The sequence below is a fragment of the Neltuma alba genome, unplaced genomic scaffold (genome assembly GCF_004799145.2).
Source record: "Neltuma alba isolate B1F8T4 unplaced genomic scaffold, ASM479914v2 tig00004697_pilon, whole genome shotgun sequence".
In the NCBI taxonomy this organism is placed as follows: Eukaryota; Viridiplantae; Streptophyta; class Magnoliopsida; order Fabales; family Fabaceae; genus Neltuma; species Neltuma alba.
The window spans coordinates 18,281-36,887 of NW_021633823.1; the positions used below are offsets into that span (position 1 = coordinate 18,281).

The 18,607-nt window shown below is 34.8% G+C and overlaps 1 protein-coding gene and 1 pseudogene across 1 annotated transcript; both read left to right on the plus strand.

The window, feature by feature from the left end:
- Nucleotides 1-234: 234 nt before the first annotated feature.
- Nucleotides 235-6,703, plus strand: LOC114745497 (uncharacterized). Its single transcript, XM_028933660.1, has 6 exons — nt 235-631; nt 1,172-1,225; nt 2,592-2,672; nt 3,852-3,921; nt 4,027-4,115; nt 6,189-6,703. The coding sequence occupies exons 1-6, from the start codon at nt 461-463 to the stop codon at nt 6,321-6,323; spliced, it is 600 nt and encodes a 199-aa protein (XP_028789493.1). The 5' UTR covers nt 235-460; the 3' UTR covers nt 6,324-6,703.
- A 4,594-nt stretch (nt 6,704-11,297) lies between these two features.
- On the plus strand, nt 11,298-17,368 carry LOC114745501 (chloroplast envelope membrane protein-like; annotated as a pseudogene).
- Nucleotides 17,369-18,607: the final 1,239 nt, after the last annotated feature.

Below are 18,607 nucleotides of genomic sequence, written 5' to 3' on the forward strand. Positions count from 1 at the left end.
TTACTGTTAATTGCTTCTTGTTTACATCGCTAACAATGGCAACCACCACCTTCTAATTTACTAGTAATCACTAATTTATTTTAACAAAATTAAACAATTGAATATGGCTGTGTGTTCTTCAATACCTTTCCCGATTCACGGGAACCTTCCGGAAACAGCTCGAGAGAGACGATCAATAAGTCCATTACCGAAGTTCGCCATTTCGGGTTTTGTCCATCCACTGGCTTTCTCTTTGTCCTCCTCAACCAGCCGGCATTAAGAGCTGGGTCTGCTTCGCAATTTCATATATTTTGAATTGAATTTGGATCTCAAATTGTTTAGGGCCACGTAGTTACTTCTCAGATTCACAATTATTCCCGGCTTTGCAAGGTGCAATTTATTTGTTTGCTCTTGCGCGGAAAAAAGCAATTTTTTAAAAAATTTATTTGGAGGAATAACGAAGAATACATTGAGAAGTGCAATGGAGGGTGGAGGAGCAGAGAAAGAACAGCAACAAGGAGCATCATACACGTATTGGGTTAGGAAAGTTACAGATGATGCTGCGCCTATGCCAGTACCCCAGAAGCTAACACACGAAGATGTCCTCTCCGGTCAACCGCGTACAAAAACAGTTGGTTCTGTTTGGAATCGCGTATGAGCTTATTCCTCTTCCTTTCGACTTAAGCATGCTTTATGCCTACATTTTCATTCTTTGGTGAACGAATCAAACATAAAGATCGGGCATATATCCTACTTCATGTGTTATGCTTTCAACAATCGCATCCGTTTATTTAAGATATTAAATCATACTTCATGTGATTTTGGTTTTTTATCGATGACTAAATGAGCCCATTAACTTGTCCATTGTTTATCAATGATATTATTATATGTGCGTACTAATTTTAAGGAGTCTCTTGACTCGGATTAATGAGTGGCGATTCGTGGCAAACACAGACCCACACACACACATATTTGCCTTGCATATAATCATGAGCTGATTGATTTATACTTTTTTCTACCTACAGCTAGAGAATACTTTGTTTATTACAAGATACAGTATGTACTTAGCTGGGAGGTTTTCTTGTGCCAATTAATTTTGAAATGGAATGTTGTAAAAGATACTGTATGTACTTAGCTGTGAGGTTTCTTGGGCCAATTAATTTTGAAATGGAATGTTGTAATATTAAAACAGGCTGGGACATGGGAGGAGAAAAGCCTCAACAATTGGGCAACTCAAAGAATGAAGGTATGCGTTTCTATACATCCCTATGATCTTTTTCCCTTTATGCTTGTGCATATGGAGAAACTTACTCCGCATGTGATTTTGCTGGCAATTTTAGAAGGCTTCTTTTCAATCGTACATCAACCAACTTGAACTACAACACCTATACTTTATGCATCTGTGCATGCATGTAAGGGGGAAAAGGGAGAAAACCCAAAAAGCGGATGGAAAAGGGAAAGAAGAAAGAAAGTTTTTGAACTTAAGAAATTAACAATGCCACTGCGTTCACATTCGTCAAAGAGAACCTTGTGACACAATTAGGGAAGAATACCTAAGTGAAGCAGAGAGACACAACCTTTGCCTACAAGCCATTTAGAATTACCTGGGTAATTTGTTGATGTGTACTTTTCTATTGTATTTTTTGTGGTATTGAGTTGTGACTGTAACCAGTGATTTATTTTATAATCTGGTATAGTCCATTTACTTGTTGGTGTGTCTACTGTGCTGAGGGAAGTACACGGGCTCCCAACATGAATGTGCATTGAGAGAAACCAAACACATAAAATAACAGAATGGAGAGGCTTTTCCCATTTTTAGGGCACATTCTCAAGAACCAAATGGGCCCAAAGAGAGATAAACGCAACCTAAAATGGGTAAAAGTGCCTCAAGTTCATGAACTTTTCTGTCAAAGGTATTTCTGACATAATGAGTATTACCAGAAAAACACCCTTAAGTGGACCTAAGGCACTAGAAATGAGTTATACAATGAGGAAAAGCGATACAAATTTTATAAAGCATTACAAAAGTCAGCATGTGCTCTCTATTGATCCTCTTGAAATCTAATATGAGTATATGACTACTGTTATCCACTTTGAAGGTGCGGTAGTTCATGGGCTTTTTTTTTTTGTTTTGTTGGGGTGGGGGGGGGGGGTTAAGTAAGCGTGACCGTGCAATTTGATGCTAAATAGAATATTTTCTTTGCAGGACCACCATGACCATTTGCTGAAAAGGAAATACTTTTGAGCTATAAATTACGAATCATAGTCCTCCTTCCTTCCTAAGCCCACACCAAACCTCCCAACTAATAAGATGATCTGCTTAATTCACCCATGCTTGAAAAAAGGAAGCTTCTCATCAACTTTTCTTTGGACAACACTCTAGAATTCTAGAAAGGGACTTTTGATGTAAAGGAATAGTGGAAAGAGACTGTTAATGATTATTGTGGCCAACTTTAGAGACCCGTTCCAATTATTTTGACCTTTTGAACAGCTAGTCCCCGGAAAGAAGACACCTTTTGCTCCTATGACATTGTGCTATAGTCAGTTTTTTTTTTTTTTTTTTTGGGGGCCCCAGTGTATGCCATTTATTGTATCTAATTTTCTCCTTGCAGGAGTTGCTTATGTCAGTAGGTTCCTTGCAGTTCTCTTCTGGGAAAGCAGAGATAGAAGATGTAACAAAATGTATTGGCGATGTGAGTTTATTCAATAATTTACAACTGGGCTGTTTTACTTTTATACCCTGTACAATATAATTTTTCGTAACCTTGTTGTTTTGTATGTGTTCCAGGTACGAATGTGTATTGGACTTCTTTGCTTTATAAACAGTTGTTAGAAATAAAAAAGAACAATATATAAATTATCATTTAAAAATATAATTCATCTGCCACAGAAGTAAAATGATTATTTAACCTCTTTATATTAAATAAGCAATTTATTTATTTGAAAGGAATGAATTAAATATAGAGTCCATATTAAATGATACTAATTTGTAATTTGAAGTAATACTAATGCTTTTTAGAATGGCAAGAGAAGTCTTTTACGTGAACTAATCAGAACTAAAAATCTAACAAGCATCCTAGGTTATATTACCAGGAAATGCTTCTTATCCTTGCCACACTTCGATTCTTTCATTTTCTTTATTTAATTTTTACATATTCCCCAACATAAAGCATTGTATGCTAAACAATTTCTATTGAATTATGTTCCCAACCTTTTTTCTTGATGATTATATGTTTGACAGTTATCATTAAAGCTCTTGAATTTTTAAATCAATAAATGTGAACTTGAGAGGAAAAGATTCTCTCTTTCTTATCTTCAAATGGTAGATTACTTTTCAATATATACACTCAAAATGAGATAAGGTAATGAAGCCTCATAAAACCTCATAAACACTAATAGAATTTGAAGAAAACTAATAAATGCTAACATGAGACTGTACAATAAATAATAGAAGATTCCCACAATAAATTTAAAGAACGATACAGGAAAAAGACTTCTGTGTGCTGTCTACGCAGAAAAATACCCAAAAAATTGGCCATGTTTAGAAATTTTAGATATGAGGGTATTAAGGGGAAAGAGCTGCACATTTTTTTGAATGCGTGATTAACAGGAAAGGTGAGGGAGAATGATATATATTTTATTCTTTTAATTTTTTTAATTTTCTATTTTATACTTATTAAATTTGTAGAATAAAGTAGTAACTGATCTTTTTTTCAAATAAAAGATGCTAGTGCTGTCTCCTCCCTTGCCGCCGTACCTGCTAATTTGGATGAATCAGTTTGAATGCAAAGAGTGGACAATCTTGGATATGTCTCCAAAATGCCCTTTTTATCTATTATGAATTGATATTTTTTTGGTCATGCATTTCTTAGGCATTTATGGTGATAGTTCGAAACAAGAAACGTGTTGGCTACACCTATGAGTTAACCTTAAAAGTTAAAGGTACAATTTTTGTTGGGCATTTCAAAACACGCACATTAGCTGATTATTCTTTACACTTCAATTTGATTAATTTGTATAAATGATGCCAAATTAAAAATGAAACAGGGGAATGGATGGTCCAGGATGATAAGAAATTGGTCAATGGCCACATAGATGTCCCAGAATTCTCAGTTGGTGAGCTGGACGACTTGAAGGTATCTTTCAATGTTCTTCTTAAATGCTATATTTGTAACGCATAATAAAACTGGTTAGTGCTTGCCTAAGGTTTAACCTTTCAAATATATTTTAGCATGTCATTTCAGCATCTTAATCGGAGAACTCTTATTTTTCCTTCTTTATCTCCTTTTTCCTTTATTTGTTTTTTTTGGGTTCAAGCATATTATCTTGTCTAAAATAAAATTTATATCATGTTTATTTAAGGTAGTTCAATTGTTAGGCTTTTTTTATTAATGATGAATGATTATAAGCCCTTTTATGTTGTTCCTGGTGTGTATTCATTCTACGACTTTCACCACACTAAAGTTCTTTCCATCGGTTTGTGTGCCATCAGGCAGATTAGTGTTTTGCCTATTCAACAAATTGGAAAATAATTGCATGGTAGTAGGTAGGCTGAAGAATGAAGTACATCTCTGGTAAACCTAAATGATAAAAATGTTATGTTCTGACATGTGTGTCATGCGGAGATCTAGCAACAGAGATTTGGATCACTCATTTCATAAGTAGAAAGATTTCAGAAGATCTAAGAAGGGTGTGGCAATGTGTAGCCTTTGCGTTTCCATGATGCATTTTGCTTTGGAGGCTGTCATTTTCTAAGGGTGTCTTGTTGCCTCTTAGTTCTGGATAAACAATCTTGTTTTTTAAGAAAAGAAAAAGAAGTTCCAATAACTATGGTTTTTCAGTGGGAAAAATGTTAGGACTCCTACCAAAATAGGGACGGCAATAGGATTTGATGAACTAAGGTATTATAGAAACAACAAGCTCCTCTTGACTAGATCTTTTGCACCTTTTTTACCAAAACATGAGGCATTGTTAATTGTACTTTCTTTGTTTGTTTGTTTTTTTTTTTTTTTGGGGTGAGATTGGCATTCAAGAAGGCATTTTTAATATCAAATTGTTAGTTTGTGTGAAACTCGTGGGTCCTAGTGCAGCTTTGTATCTTTCAATCCTTTTGTCAGCATGGAGTTTTGCTGCGAATATTGATTTAAAATTTATGGGTTGCCATTCTTTTGGAAAAGTCACCGTCTCCGACATGCTACTCTTTTCTAATGCTCTCATTTCCATGACCGCTTCCCTCCACTCCAATACTTCAAAAATAAAGTTTCTTTCTGAGAACAATTGGCAAATCATGATCATTTGCTCATTTATTTGAGTACTTGCTCCAATGCTAGGATTTTTCACAGGTTTTGACTCTCTTAGTACTTCAAACATGAGGTTTTCTTCTCTATTTGGTTTCTTTCATGAGAAGACTAGGATTTCTTTGTCTTTGTGCTGTTCTAGATCTACCCTTAATTTTGAATTACCTTCTATTTTAGGCAATTGGGGGTGGATTGATGAACATCTGCATCAGTTTCACCATCCCCACAGCCCCTTCGGGTTTGTGGGTATTTAAAACCCAGAAGATCTTTGGCTACATGAGCATTGAGGCTTGGTGCTTCTTCTGTCATAACACAGAGGTCACCATGCCTGGTTGCTCCTAAGGGAGCAAGACCATTGGCTGGGCTACTGCTCTCTGTGTGGTTGTGGATTATGTTGATGCACTTTATTGCTATCTAAGGAGGCTATTTTATACTAGGGCCTTAGTAATTCTTCTGTACATAAAATTTGTTTTCAATATTCAGATAAAATCTAGTGCGTAATATTGAGAATTAGACTGTGAATTGTACTTCCAGTAATGGAAGTGTAATGAATGAATGTAAATCTACAGGCAATAATTTTTTTGGATACACTGATCATGGGTATGACTGAAATTCTTGTAATTCAAACTCCCACTTATGTTTACTTACTTAAAGGACGAATGTTCCTTTCCAACACAAAAGGGAGAAACGTTACTTGTATTGCTTTGTTTTGTTTTTATTTTCCTGAAAAAGGGATAAGAAACGGGAGCAATTTTCATGTTCCAGATCTTATAACTCAGTGGTGCTTTCTCTCATTAAAATGACTCGATCTTTCAATTCTAAATGACGGGCGGTGTCTTCTAGTTCTGTATGCTTGATTGTTTGTTGAATATTGATTTGGATCACTTGGGATGAATTTCTCCCACTTTGCAGATTGAAGTGAGACTCAGCGAAGTGCCTGACCTGTTGCATCAAGATAAGATACAGATAAAGGAGGACTTGAAGCTATTTTTGAAGCCTGTAAGAGAGAAGTTGCTCCAATTTGAACAGGAATTGAAAGATAGGTAGAAAGAGTTAGCTCCTGCATTTGTGATAACTTATATTTAGGTCGTCTCGGTTTATTAGGGACTACTATTTCCGGCACTCGTTTCAATACTTTATTACAGCAAAAAAATATTTCAAAGTGCATTTAGATAACCAGGCATCATGCTTGGAGAGGGTTAAGCATTTTAAGCATTCCTGTGCAATCATTGGGATTTATTGAGCATGAAAGTGTGGCTGAATTTACAGAACTCTGTCTTGTATTTCTGTTTACTCGGACCTTGGATTTTCTTTTTACAAACTGTATTTCGTGTTGGCCTAAAAGCAGCTTTAGCCTACCTTGCTTGTTTAGGGCTCTGTTCATTCTCAAATGACTTGTGCAAGAAACAGTCATTTCTTTGGGTTAATACAATTTTTGGACCTTCAAATTTATCTTTATTTTAGTTTTAATCCTTCAAGTTTTAAATGATAGGTTCTGATCCCTTAAGTTTTTTTATTTGAAATATTGATCTCTGTAATTTAATAAAAACTTAGATCATTTTGCTTCTTGAGGGACTAATCTTATGATTTAAAACTTGAGGGATCAAAACTAAAATAAGTACAAATTTGAAGGACCAAGGTTATATTTATCTTTTTTTTTTTTTTTTGGGTACCCATTCATTTTATTTGTTGATAATCCTAAGAGTTGGATCAATATGCTTATTTGTGATGGAAAGTGAAATATTCAAAATATTTTTTTTATCAAATATCTGGTATACCTGGACAAGAAAGCTGTGAGAGAATAGTGATTCAATTTGATGTTGTTTGATTTGGAGTTATAGTACGAGTGTTGGCCGTGTATTAATGAATAGTTTTGGACCTATTGAAAATGCCAATATAAGTGAGGACCCATGTTGGAGTGACAGTGACAATTGAAGTTATGGTAATGTTGATTAGGCAGTGTGCGTTGGGAACATTTGAAATTTCATATCTTATGGCACAGGCCTTGAATCATGTTTCGGAGGAACGCAAGTTAAATTAGGCCCAATGAATTTTGCAACCTTATGTAGTGAAAATATGGTTGTCTTGGATGACAATAGGGACTTTGTGCTGGCCTTCAATCATGTTTAGGAGAAACGAAATTGTCAAACGAGACACAATGAAGTCTCGTTTCTTGTGGAGTACAAATGTCTATTGGATGGTAATGTGGTTCTCGTCTACACCTTGTGCCGCATTTGTATGGCATAAATTAGATTGTTGGCTCACGTCTTTTTATGGAATTTTAAGTATGTGTTGTATTTGTAGTTAGGAAAATGAGCAATAAATAGTATTAAATATGACTGAAAAAAATCCTAGAGGTTACTGAAAAAATATTCATTTAGTCCTTAGTTTAACATATATTTAACTATTGTCACAAAAAAAAGAAGAAGATATATTTAACTAATTTGATTAAATTGGAAAAGTGAGGTAAATTAGTTAGTTATAAAAAATATTATACGTTTTTCATAAAACACTCTAATCATTCTTTTTTAATATCTTTTATCTCTTTCTTATTTGATTATTATTGAGGAAGTATCATTAATAGTAATTAGAGATAAATTGGTAAATATGAAAAATAGGTCTTAGATTTAGAATAAAGATCAACTGCACATACTTCTTCAATTAGAGAATTTTTGAAGGATGTAGTGCTCTTGATATACGGTACTTAGTCTTGATATATGGTACTTGGCAAAGTTTAGGGGTTAATTAAATCATGTTTCCTAAAATGTACCCAAGCAATAAATAAACGGAGATGGCAAACCTACGTAATAAAAGAAAATGATGACGATTAATCGAGGATAAAAGTTTGAAGAAGGAATAAATTTTTCAGATTTCAACTAATATTTTTTTTGGCAAAAAAAAAACTAATTTTTCAGTTTTGTTAGCTAATTGTTTCTTGCACTTAGGTATGGAGGGAGCACCAAAAAAGAACTACGGACATTGTGATCAATATTAAAATTTCAATTCTTATTAAGGACCTTGATCCTTATTTTAAATTTGAAATTGGAATTGGGTGCATTTAGATATTTAACTCTTTACATATAATTAAGGGTCATGGATGGGTAAAGCTTTAATCTGCCAATCTTGGTCTGTTTTGCTTTTCCTTTTTAAGACTGATGCTATATTGGGTTACTCAAACTTTTTCGATATCATTGAACCACATCAATGTTATCACATACAAAAAGAATTTGTTCAAATATTATCACATACAAAAAGAATTTGTTCAATGGTCCCTCGTCCATGCGAATTGTGGTGGCACCGTATAAAAGGATGTTCAGTATTGCTTCAAGCTTCTTCTAGCCACTCCTTTTTTAAAACTGACATTGTGTTAACACCCTTTTCCCTAGTTTTCGCCACTTCAACTTTAATTATATTGTTTTCTTCATTTTATAAAGCATCAAGGTCATACCTTAATGTGTGTGTAATATGACACTCAATTTCAAGTAACGTGAGACACTCCCTTTTGACACACCCACATATAAATTCTAATAATATAGCAGATCTATTTTCCTTTTTTTTTTTTTAAATTCAAGATTAAAGAAGATTGACTGAAAAGGAACATCATAAAAAAGAAACTTGGGAAAAAGAGTCCATAGGAAGATCGAGCAAGAAAGAGAAGACCGAATTGCCAATACAAATATTAACTCAAATGCATAGATGAGTACGTTGAAAGTGCAAAGTTTGTTGATTTTGAACTTGCAGGGCCTATTTGGTTAGAGGGGAGGGTAGGAAGGGAACGGTGGGAAAGGGTGTGGAGGAGTTTTTAATCTTACTTTGTTTGGTTCAGTTAGAAGGGACGGGAGGTAAGGGATTTTTAATAATCCATTACTTGGTTTAAGAGGGGAGGAAAGGGAAGGTGATAACTAATTTATCATTCTACCCTTGTATGTTAGTTTAGATTTTTTTGGCTTACATGTTATATAAATTAATTCACACTTCATTTCAAATTATATAATTTATAAAAATTCACTCTCATGTTAACATGTCAATACATGTATTAAAAAAATTGATATGATGATGTTATCTCTAATTGATATAATAATTATTTAGAAAATCAAATTAACAAATTTGATCCTTATAAATGGATCTAGTACTTTTTGGGCAGCATTAGTAAAATTATTAAATTTTTTATTTGCACTTGGTTCAAGAAAAAAGACTAATTCTGGTTTTAAAAAAAAAAGGACTAATCAATGTTAAAATCTCAGCACGGCTCATATCTTATGGATAAGCAAAACGTAAGTGGTAGGTGGTGTGTTTTTCTATTAATATTGACTCTTTCCTTCATTGTAGCCAATGAATTAGTGTGGAAGAGAGTTGTACTGTAAGCAAGGTGAGAGGAGGGTCTGAAACAGTGAACAACAAGGTGGGGAGCTTTTTTTTTAATAATAATGGGCAGAAATGGAATATCATAAAATACATGAAGATAAGTTGGTCATAAATTTTGGCTCCGTTAAAAAAAAAAACTACAATTTAAAGAAAACCAACATGGGGGAGTAGGAGAGGGAGGAAAAGGGATTTGGCTCTCCTCTCTGTCAAAATTTCAAATTTCTAACCAAATAAGAGGAGAGGTTTATTTTTTCCTCTCCTCCCTTCAAACCAAACACATCCATAGAGGCCACTGGAATGAAGAACAAAAGACGAGGGATAGGAAAAGCAAAAGCATAACCCGTTTGGCTCATTGACTTGGAGGGAATGTAATGCACTTTAACGTGCCAACTCCATACTAAAACTCAATTAATTAATTTGGAAAGATTAATAAAACTAAAAAAAAATATTTTAGAATACTTTTTTAATATTAAATGTAAGACTCATTTTATAGTGTAATTTATATTATGAAATGAATATTACATTTTGGACCAGAAGAGTATTTATTTTTTTCAAACTAATATGCCTAACTTATAAACTGATATATAATATAATGATACATATAAATATTTCAGAAATATCATGTAACAAATGCTATAATCAAGTAATTTTTTAATGAAACTAAAAAATTTTTTTTAGAATACTTTTTTAATACAACCTCTAATCCTAATTATAAGAGCCAATTGACTAATTTGAGGATATTAAGGAAAGAAGTTGAGTTAGCTATTTGTCCTAAATAGGTGTTGTCTTTCCTAAAATATTCTTGCTAATCAAGTATATTGATTAGAACTATCATTGTTAGAAGGGTTATTTTGAAAAAAATATATAAATATGAGAGACAAAGTATATTAGAGTCTTATATTTAGGATCAGAATAAAAATCAAATAAGGTCTTATATTAAATGTAAGACTCATTTTATAGTGTAATTTATACTATGAAATGAATATTGCATTTCGGACCAAAGGAGTATTTATTTTTTTCAAACTAATTTGCCTAACTTATAAATCGATATATAATCTAATGATACATATAAATATTTCAGAAATATCATGTAACAAATGCTATAATCAAATAATTTTCTAACTTTTTTAATTTTTCTAAATTAGTCAACTAAATTTTATATTAAGAATAAAGATGGTAATATAATGTAATGCATTGTAATGCAACGATGATTATAGGTACGTGCTTGATGCATAACTAACTATAATTAAGGATAGACGATGCATATGTACAAAAACGTTTGGGAGGTCTGGAAGGGCGATGACGATGCATGATGGGATTTTTTGATGGCAGACTCATAAACAGTGGATGGCTGTGATGCATTTCGGAGGACCAAAACGCTGCGTTGGACCCGCAGCACCATCGTATCGCTATCCATGGGGCGCAGAAAATCTAACAGCCAGCGTCTCTTACAGCGTCCACATGACTGACGACGACCACGGCAGGGGATCCGAAGTGGATGAAGAACTCTCCTTTTATACGGACTTTTATTGGATAATCTACATAACGTGGCTATACGAGAGCCGTGCCCTTGGGTACTGCTCGCAAAAACTTAGTAATCCCTCGGCTTCGCTACGCCCTGCAAACCATTTCGGGTATAAATGCATCTTGTTTTAAAGGCGCGGCGCCACTTGTATTTTGGGATACCTTAAGGATAATTTGAAGATGTGTTCTGTTGCTTGCTTGTTAAAAAAAATCTGCAGAATGAGCATTCACTTGGGTTTTCAAGTATTTTCTGCTGCTTCGTTGCTTTGAGAAACTGAACAATGTGGGGATATATTTATGTTATAAATGAGCACTTCCATTGTGTTAGGCGACAACTTGATGTTTTTCAAACAGAAAGCGGTTTTGAACTCAATGTTCTTGCATGATTCGTCAAAATTTGTGATTCAGTTGAGTGGTAAACGAAGTCGGTTAAGTGGGTTTGTTTCAAATGCGGAGAAGCACAACCATTCGAGGAAAAGCAGTTGGTGGAAGAAATTCTTTTTTGATGATGATGGGAATTGGCTTGGTTTGAAGGATGATGATATGGTTGAATGTGAGTCAGATATTTCAGGTACAGAAACAATATCTGAGGGTGAAAAGTTTGAGGCGTGGAAGCGGAGAGCTGAAGCGATTATAGAGATAAGGGAAGCCCAAGAAGACAGGAGTAACGAAGAGCAGAGGAGATGGGGGGATTGGCTTTTGGATGAGACCAATCAGGATAACAGTTCTTCTTGGAGTCAAGATTGGGGCAATGAGACTAAGGAGTCTGAGGAGAAGGTGCTTGATGATTCTAATGTTGTTGTTCCTGAAAAGGGATTAGTAGAGTCTTTAAGGTATATGATTTTCGGTGGGGAAGACGATGACCTGCTTTATGAAGATCGTGTTTTCCAGTATGCCTCATCCAATTCAGTAAGTGCATGTGTTTTTTGTTTTTTTCTTTTGGGTTCCGATTTATGGTTTATGCAGAGGAAACAAAAACAATTATCTGCTTGTCGGAAACCCTTTGTTTCGAGTTATAAATGAATTCGATGATCAATATAAGAACCCGAGCGATCTTTGTTGAGGTGAGGTTTTCACTAGTTCAATCAAACAAGAAGAATTTGTAGTTCATAGTTGATTCACCACTAAGGGAGGCTGGTGTTTTTCATTAGAAGCTTTTTCCCCGTCTAGAGATAATGGAAGAACCTACTTAACCAAACACGTTATTGGTGTATCAAATAGATTAGTGTTCTTTTGACATTAATATCAGAGTTCTGTTGACTAAGTAATCCGGTATTTGATCGCTGCTTCCCTTAGTGATGAATTGAAAGCCGTGGTCCTTTGTTTCATTCTAAGGTAAAGTTCAGTTTACTCCGGGTGTACGACCCAAAATCAATTAGCTACTCAGTGCTTAAAAGTGTGCCATTCAAACCCCAACTTTCCTCATTGTTGAGAGCATGTTTCACTCAGGACAAAAGCCCCATCATCATTCATGCCTCAATCATCTTAATCTTAAAAGCAATTGTTTCAAGATTTTTTTTTTTGGTCTTTTAAAAGAGAAAAATGAAGCTTTGTTGGAAGAATCCATGAACAATAGGGCTGTGACACAGACGAGGATTATAGGATATGCCTCGTCTTACATTAAAGTAATATGGCTGCATTTTCGGCCAAAAAGGAAAAAGAAAATTATGGTTGCTGTATAAGACACTAAACTGAGTTGGTTCCTCTGTTTCAATGGAGCTTTCGGGGAGTGTTTCTTATTCCTTTTGGGTGCACGCTAATTGGTAACAAAGTTAATGGTAAATGACTTTGGAAAAAGACTAGGCACAGAAGGCTCTGATTGGTGGAAGGTCCTGGCCAATAAGAAAACCGAGTAAAGTGTCATAAAGTATGGTTGTAGTTGTTGTGCCACCAGCTTTTATAGAGTGGCCTATTATGGAGATTAAGATAATATGATATGGTTAGGGGCACATTCAGATTCAATGTAGTTTCTATGAAGGCTGACTGTTCTATATGAACAGCTAATTCTCAGGGAACGGGTTCCCCATTTAATTGATGTGCTCATTAGCCCTTACTCTGCATATCCAATGAAGCATCTGTGAGAACATCATGTGGACGGTAGACACCATGACTAGAGCCCTACCCCAGACTAATTGCAGAGACGGCAAGGCACTATTGAAAGGCAGCCATGCCTATATAATTGAATTCTCCACAGAACTGCATAACACATCCCAGCAAGTTTTAGCCTCGTTATTTCTGCTAAAACCTTAGTATTTTATTTAAATAAATTCGTTCAAGGTTGGAAGGCAGACCCACTGCTTTCCTAAGATATCTATGAAAAACAAAAGGCTTAGTGCCAGTTTGGTTTCACTACAAATAATCACTTTTGCACTTTGAGACAAAATTCCTCTCATACCTCTTATAGTGCCGCATTACTTAAAATAAGTTGATCCAAACTGGATAGTTAAGTGAAAGCCCATGAAAAAGGTTTTAAATTATTGTAACCTCAAACATGCCCTTGCATTGGAAAACCCATTGGGCTTGAAGTGTGGAGAAGTCATAGACCTACTGTATCATGTTCTGAAACTTAACTTCAATTTACCTTTGCATTTAGATATGTTTAGGGGCAGGATGATGGTTGCGGCCTCTTTGTTATACTGTTCATGGCTTTTAAAGTGGCTTTGAGATATGTAGACGGATTGTGCCACTTTTTACATATTGGAACACGTGTTTTTATGTTTTTTTTTTCTTTTCATTTTTCTTTGGGATGACCTCTCACTTCTTTTAAATTTTCCTCCATAAATATCTTTAGTTATTTATTATCAATGACTTAATGTTATATATCCATCTCATGGTTGCAGGCTAAGTTTTTGGCAGTGTTGATTATCATTCCTTGGGCAATTGACTTTCTGGTTCATGACTATGTGCTCATGCCATTTTTGGACAGGTAGTTTTTGGGGAACAGTTGTCTTATTTGAAGTACATGTGTGAATATGCTTTAGAGTACAAGATATGTTGCATACAGATGGACTTACATGAAGCAAACAAAGAGATTACTTAGTGCAAGGAGGCCAAGTTGGCAAAGAAAGAAAGAGGAAATAGATGTGTTTGTAACTAACTGCCACATGGGACAAGAAGTGGAGGAGAGAGCAAGAGAGAGTAGATCTGTGATGGAAAATATATAAGAGGGTAGCAGGTCAGACCATCAGAGTGGGGATAAGGAAGAATTTAATATAGCATGGGAGAGATTTTAGCCTTACAAAAGTTAAAGGATCTTGTCCTGCTAGCTCTGTTTCTGCTGTTTTTCCACTTTTTGTAATTCACTTGAGCTTCATCCTCTTGAAATTTTTAGGGATTATCATTTATGTATAAAATGATCCTGCTAGAGCGTAAGCCTTGCTGATGAAGCTACCATTTGCTAGTAATTCTTAACGCACAGGCTCTCCAATAAAATTTACTCACTAATTAAATTTAACTAGAAGAATTAGATATCTTTATTGCATAAACTAAAGCGATTTAAAGTATAATGCAAGCTTGTGGATTGAGCTTTTCTGATTATAAATATTGTATTTCATTGTTGCTTAAATTTCTTGAAATTGATTCTTATAATTATTCCTGCTAACTTGGGCCATTGACAGATATGTAAAGACTGTCCCACTTGCAGCCCAAATGCTTGATGTAAGGAGACATCAAAAACTTCAAATGATTGAAGAATTAAGAACTGAGAGAGGACGTTTCCAGCTTGAGGTAGAGATTGGTAAATCTCCGCCTCTTACTGATGAGGAAATTTGGTGGGAGTTAAGGCAAAAAGCGTAAGCTCAGGCCTTCTTTTCTTTGCTCATTTTGTTGACTGTTGTTCGCTTTGATAATTGCTGAAGTTATAGGCAGGACGATAGAGTTAAATGGAACCTATTTATTCAGGTAGAAAACAAAAAAAGACCTACCGTGCAAATAGTGTTCATAATTAGTCTGCCATTTGACATGTGACCCTATAAATCTTAGTTAATGTTGCACTGCATTCTGGGTTTTAAAATGCCTTCGGAATTTGTTTAGATATTGTACAAAAAGTGAAGTAATCTACTATTATATGTGTAGGGCAGTTGTTTTTGGTATTTGGGCATCGCCATTTTTTAGTAAGCACTATAAGTTGCACCTGGGGTTGAAGCGAAATTATATAGCAGTAGTCTGTTATGTGCTGAAGAAATAAACCTAGAACACCATTAAGGAAATTCTTTCTATCTGTTTTCTAAAAGAAAACATCTTGCCTCTGCCCTTGTGGATTTGCACGAGGGAACTAGTTAGAGTTGTAGAAAGTAGACACAGAGAGAGAGAGAGAGAGAGAGAGAGAGAGGGGTATGAATGGGGCCACTGATTTAACTAATAATTTTCTTGCGTAATACATTCATGGAATCTCTACAGAGGTCATTGGATTAAACTAATTGTTTACTTGTGTAATACATTTATGGAATCCCTTAGAGATCGTCAGATTAATTATAATTTTGAAAGCTTGTTGCCTATTGTAGAGTCTGAGAGAGTTGAAGAATATGTGAGAATGTGAGAGGAGATTCTATATTTCTTGTATTTAATAGAGAAAAAATACAACCCTACATTGAGGACAAGAAGAGCACCCTACAAACTACCAGCATAAATATGTATATCTACCAACTAACTTCATTTACAAGTTGACTGTTGCTTCGAGGTTTATCACAAGTATTTTCATGCGACCATGATATTAGTTTAATTGAGAGTCAGTTTTGTCCACACATTGACTAAACATTTCAATCATAATTTTCAGCAATTGTCTCTATGATGTGCTCATTCTCTAGTAGATTGTGGTTGTTGTTTGCTGTATGCTTGTTTTCCTTATTCCCTTCTTGTTCCATCAACAGATTGGAATTAAGAGATGAGTGGAGACTTGAGAACCGTAGAGCATTTGCCAACATCTGGTCAGATATGGTTTACGGGATCACCTTATTCATTCTTTTATACTTCAATCAAAGCCAGGTAAGTTGCTATCTCTGCGTAAATATGGAATATTGGAGAGACCTTGATGTTTTGACATATATTCCGTGGAATGCTAGGATAGTAATTCCTAATAAATGAGAGAATAGAGCCTGATGAATACTAATAAAGGCTATATAATGATAACAAGTATTTACAATATATATAGAATGTTCCCGCACTCCCCCTCAAGTTGGATTGTAAATGCTAATCATGCCTAACTTGCTTTTACAACTTCAAAGGCAGGTTTGAGCAGTCCTTTTTGTTAATACATCTGTAGCTTGAAGATTGGTAGTTGGACAAGTCAAACATATGATTCCTTCTTCAACCTTTTCTCTGATAAAATGCCTGTCCACCTCCATATCTTTAGACCTTTCATGTTGAATAGCATCTAAGGCCATGTTTATAGCAGCCTTGTTGTACAAGAATCAAGATATTACACAGTTGGGGGTGCAATCTGGAGAGAGACTAGGAAAAGAATCAGGAAAATACTCTAAAGATAATCCTGCCAGTATATAATTATCAATATTATGGTATCAAAATTAGAGAATTTACAATACATTTGATATTTCAAGAATGACTTGCCTAAGCCCATACTTCTGAGAGTAACATTATTCGTATTATTTCTCCATGCCATTTGTTAAAGTGCGCTGATAGCCCACACCTTATAAATTGTTTGCCAGAAACTGATTCATTATATTGAAAAATTATCCATTAGTTTGTGTGTTGAAGGTTTACAAAAGATTGTTACCAGTCATGAGGTTTTACCTTTTGAGTATTTTCACACAGTATTTTCATTCAGCTACACCTGCTAATTATCAGTCATTTTGTTTTTTTTTTGTTTTTGCTCCATGTTGCAGGTTGCCTTGCTCAAATTTACCGGATACAAAATAATAAATAATATTTCAGATACTGGGAAGGCATTTCTAATTATACTTGTCACAGATATATTCTTAGGGTAATTTCTCTTTTCAAATTGATATTATTTGTTTTTTATTATGCACATTATTAGGTCCTGCTTATTTATCACATTTTCAATATCAATCAGTAGAGCTTGAAATATATTGTATACTGGGATGCCTGCAGGTATCATTCTGAATCTGGTTGGCAAACTTTGATAGAGATTCTTGTTGAGCACTATGGGCTGCAAGTTGATCAGGCTGCTATACAATTTTTGTTTGCCTGGTCCCAGTTATCATTGATGCATGTGTGTGAAACTCTGGGTATTCTGCTCTTTAAAGACTCCTAATTTACTGGTTCCAGAATTTGAATTTTTGTACTTAGGAAATCAAAAGAAGCCTAAAAGAAACCTAACCTTACCGGAGAATATGGTATGTGAATACAACACAATGTTCTGCCCAAGCATTTCCTCTGTTTGAAAGAAATTTCAAATCAACATTCAATGGGTCTACATAGAATTCTTTTCGTGAAGGATGAAATATTAGGAGAGAAGTGGTGTAGTGAAGTGTGTAGTGAATATTGTGGGCATAGGATAAGATATCCTCTTGAAAGAAATGAACACATATGATAAACAAATCAGAGCTCCTCAACTAAACAAATTATTCTCAACTGACTAAATTTCTCTGAACTTGCCATTAGAAAATCAGTATAAAAGGATAAAAGTACCATTTTAGCCCAAGACAACAAAAATATTGGCTTTAAGATTTTGGCATTCCAATCCCAACTATAAACCCAATAACTTCATTCCACTCTACCTTGCAGCCTTACCCTCTTTATACTTGAATACCTATTGGCGAAACTTTGTTGGTATGGGAAAGGGGCATGCAAGATGAACAGAACCAGGAAATTGAACAAAAAATAAAGGGTATTAGATTTTCCAAGGTAATGGATTTCAGTTGAAGGAGTTGCCGGGGGTCTGGGCTCCCACTGATACTTAGAAAAATAATTTCTTCTACTGCTGTTTTGGAACAAGACATCTGAGTTGAAACGCTCGGAAACAAACATTACTAATGAGGGTACATTCATCTATGCTTGGGTGGTACAATAGATGCATGGAAGATGTACAACCGATAGGCCCTGGATCGAGCCCTGAGAGAACATGAGAAAAAAGCTATAATTTTATCTCCTTCATGGAGAAGAATTCTCACGTGAGGCATGGCTGAATCTGAATATCTGATAACTAAACATTCAATAAGTATAAAAATTTAAAAGACCTGACTACATGTGATTTTAATCAATGGGGAGATTTTCCCATTCTTTAGGACACTTCCATTGCTTGAAATTTGGAATTAATATTTTCAGTGTTGAGTAAATTAGTTTGCCTTTTCTCCCTACTTTTCTATTTCCTGTTCTCTAATCCTACCGCCAATCACTTACACTCCACTTTCACAATTGCTAGCTTTATTGCATTAGCTAAAACTTATTTGTTATTGTTCCTTCATCATAATGTGCGCCTTCAAGATCTGTGATATCAATGGAATGATTTCCAGAAATCATACGTT

Excerpts from the sequence above, each read along its gene's own strand:
- LOC114745497 (XM_028933660.1), top strand. The coding sequence starts at position 461 with ATGGAGGGTGGAGGAGCAGAGAAAGAACAGCAACAAGGAGCATCATAC. Across the intron at positions 632-1,171 it reads TTGGTTCTGTTTGGAATCGC|GCTGGGACATGGGAGGAGAA; the intron begins GTATGAGCTTAT and ends ATATTAAAACAG. Across the intron at positions 3,922-4,026 it reads GTTAACCTTAAAAGTTAAAG|GGGAATGGATGGTCCAGGAT; the intron begins GTACAATTTTTG and ends AAAATGAAACAG.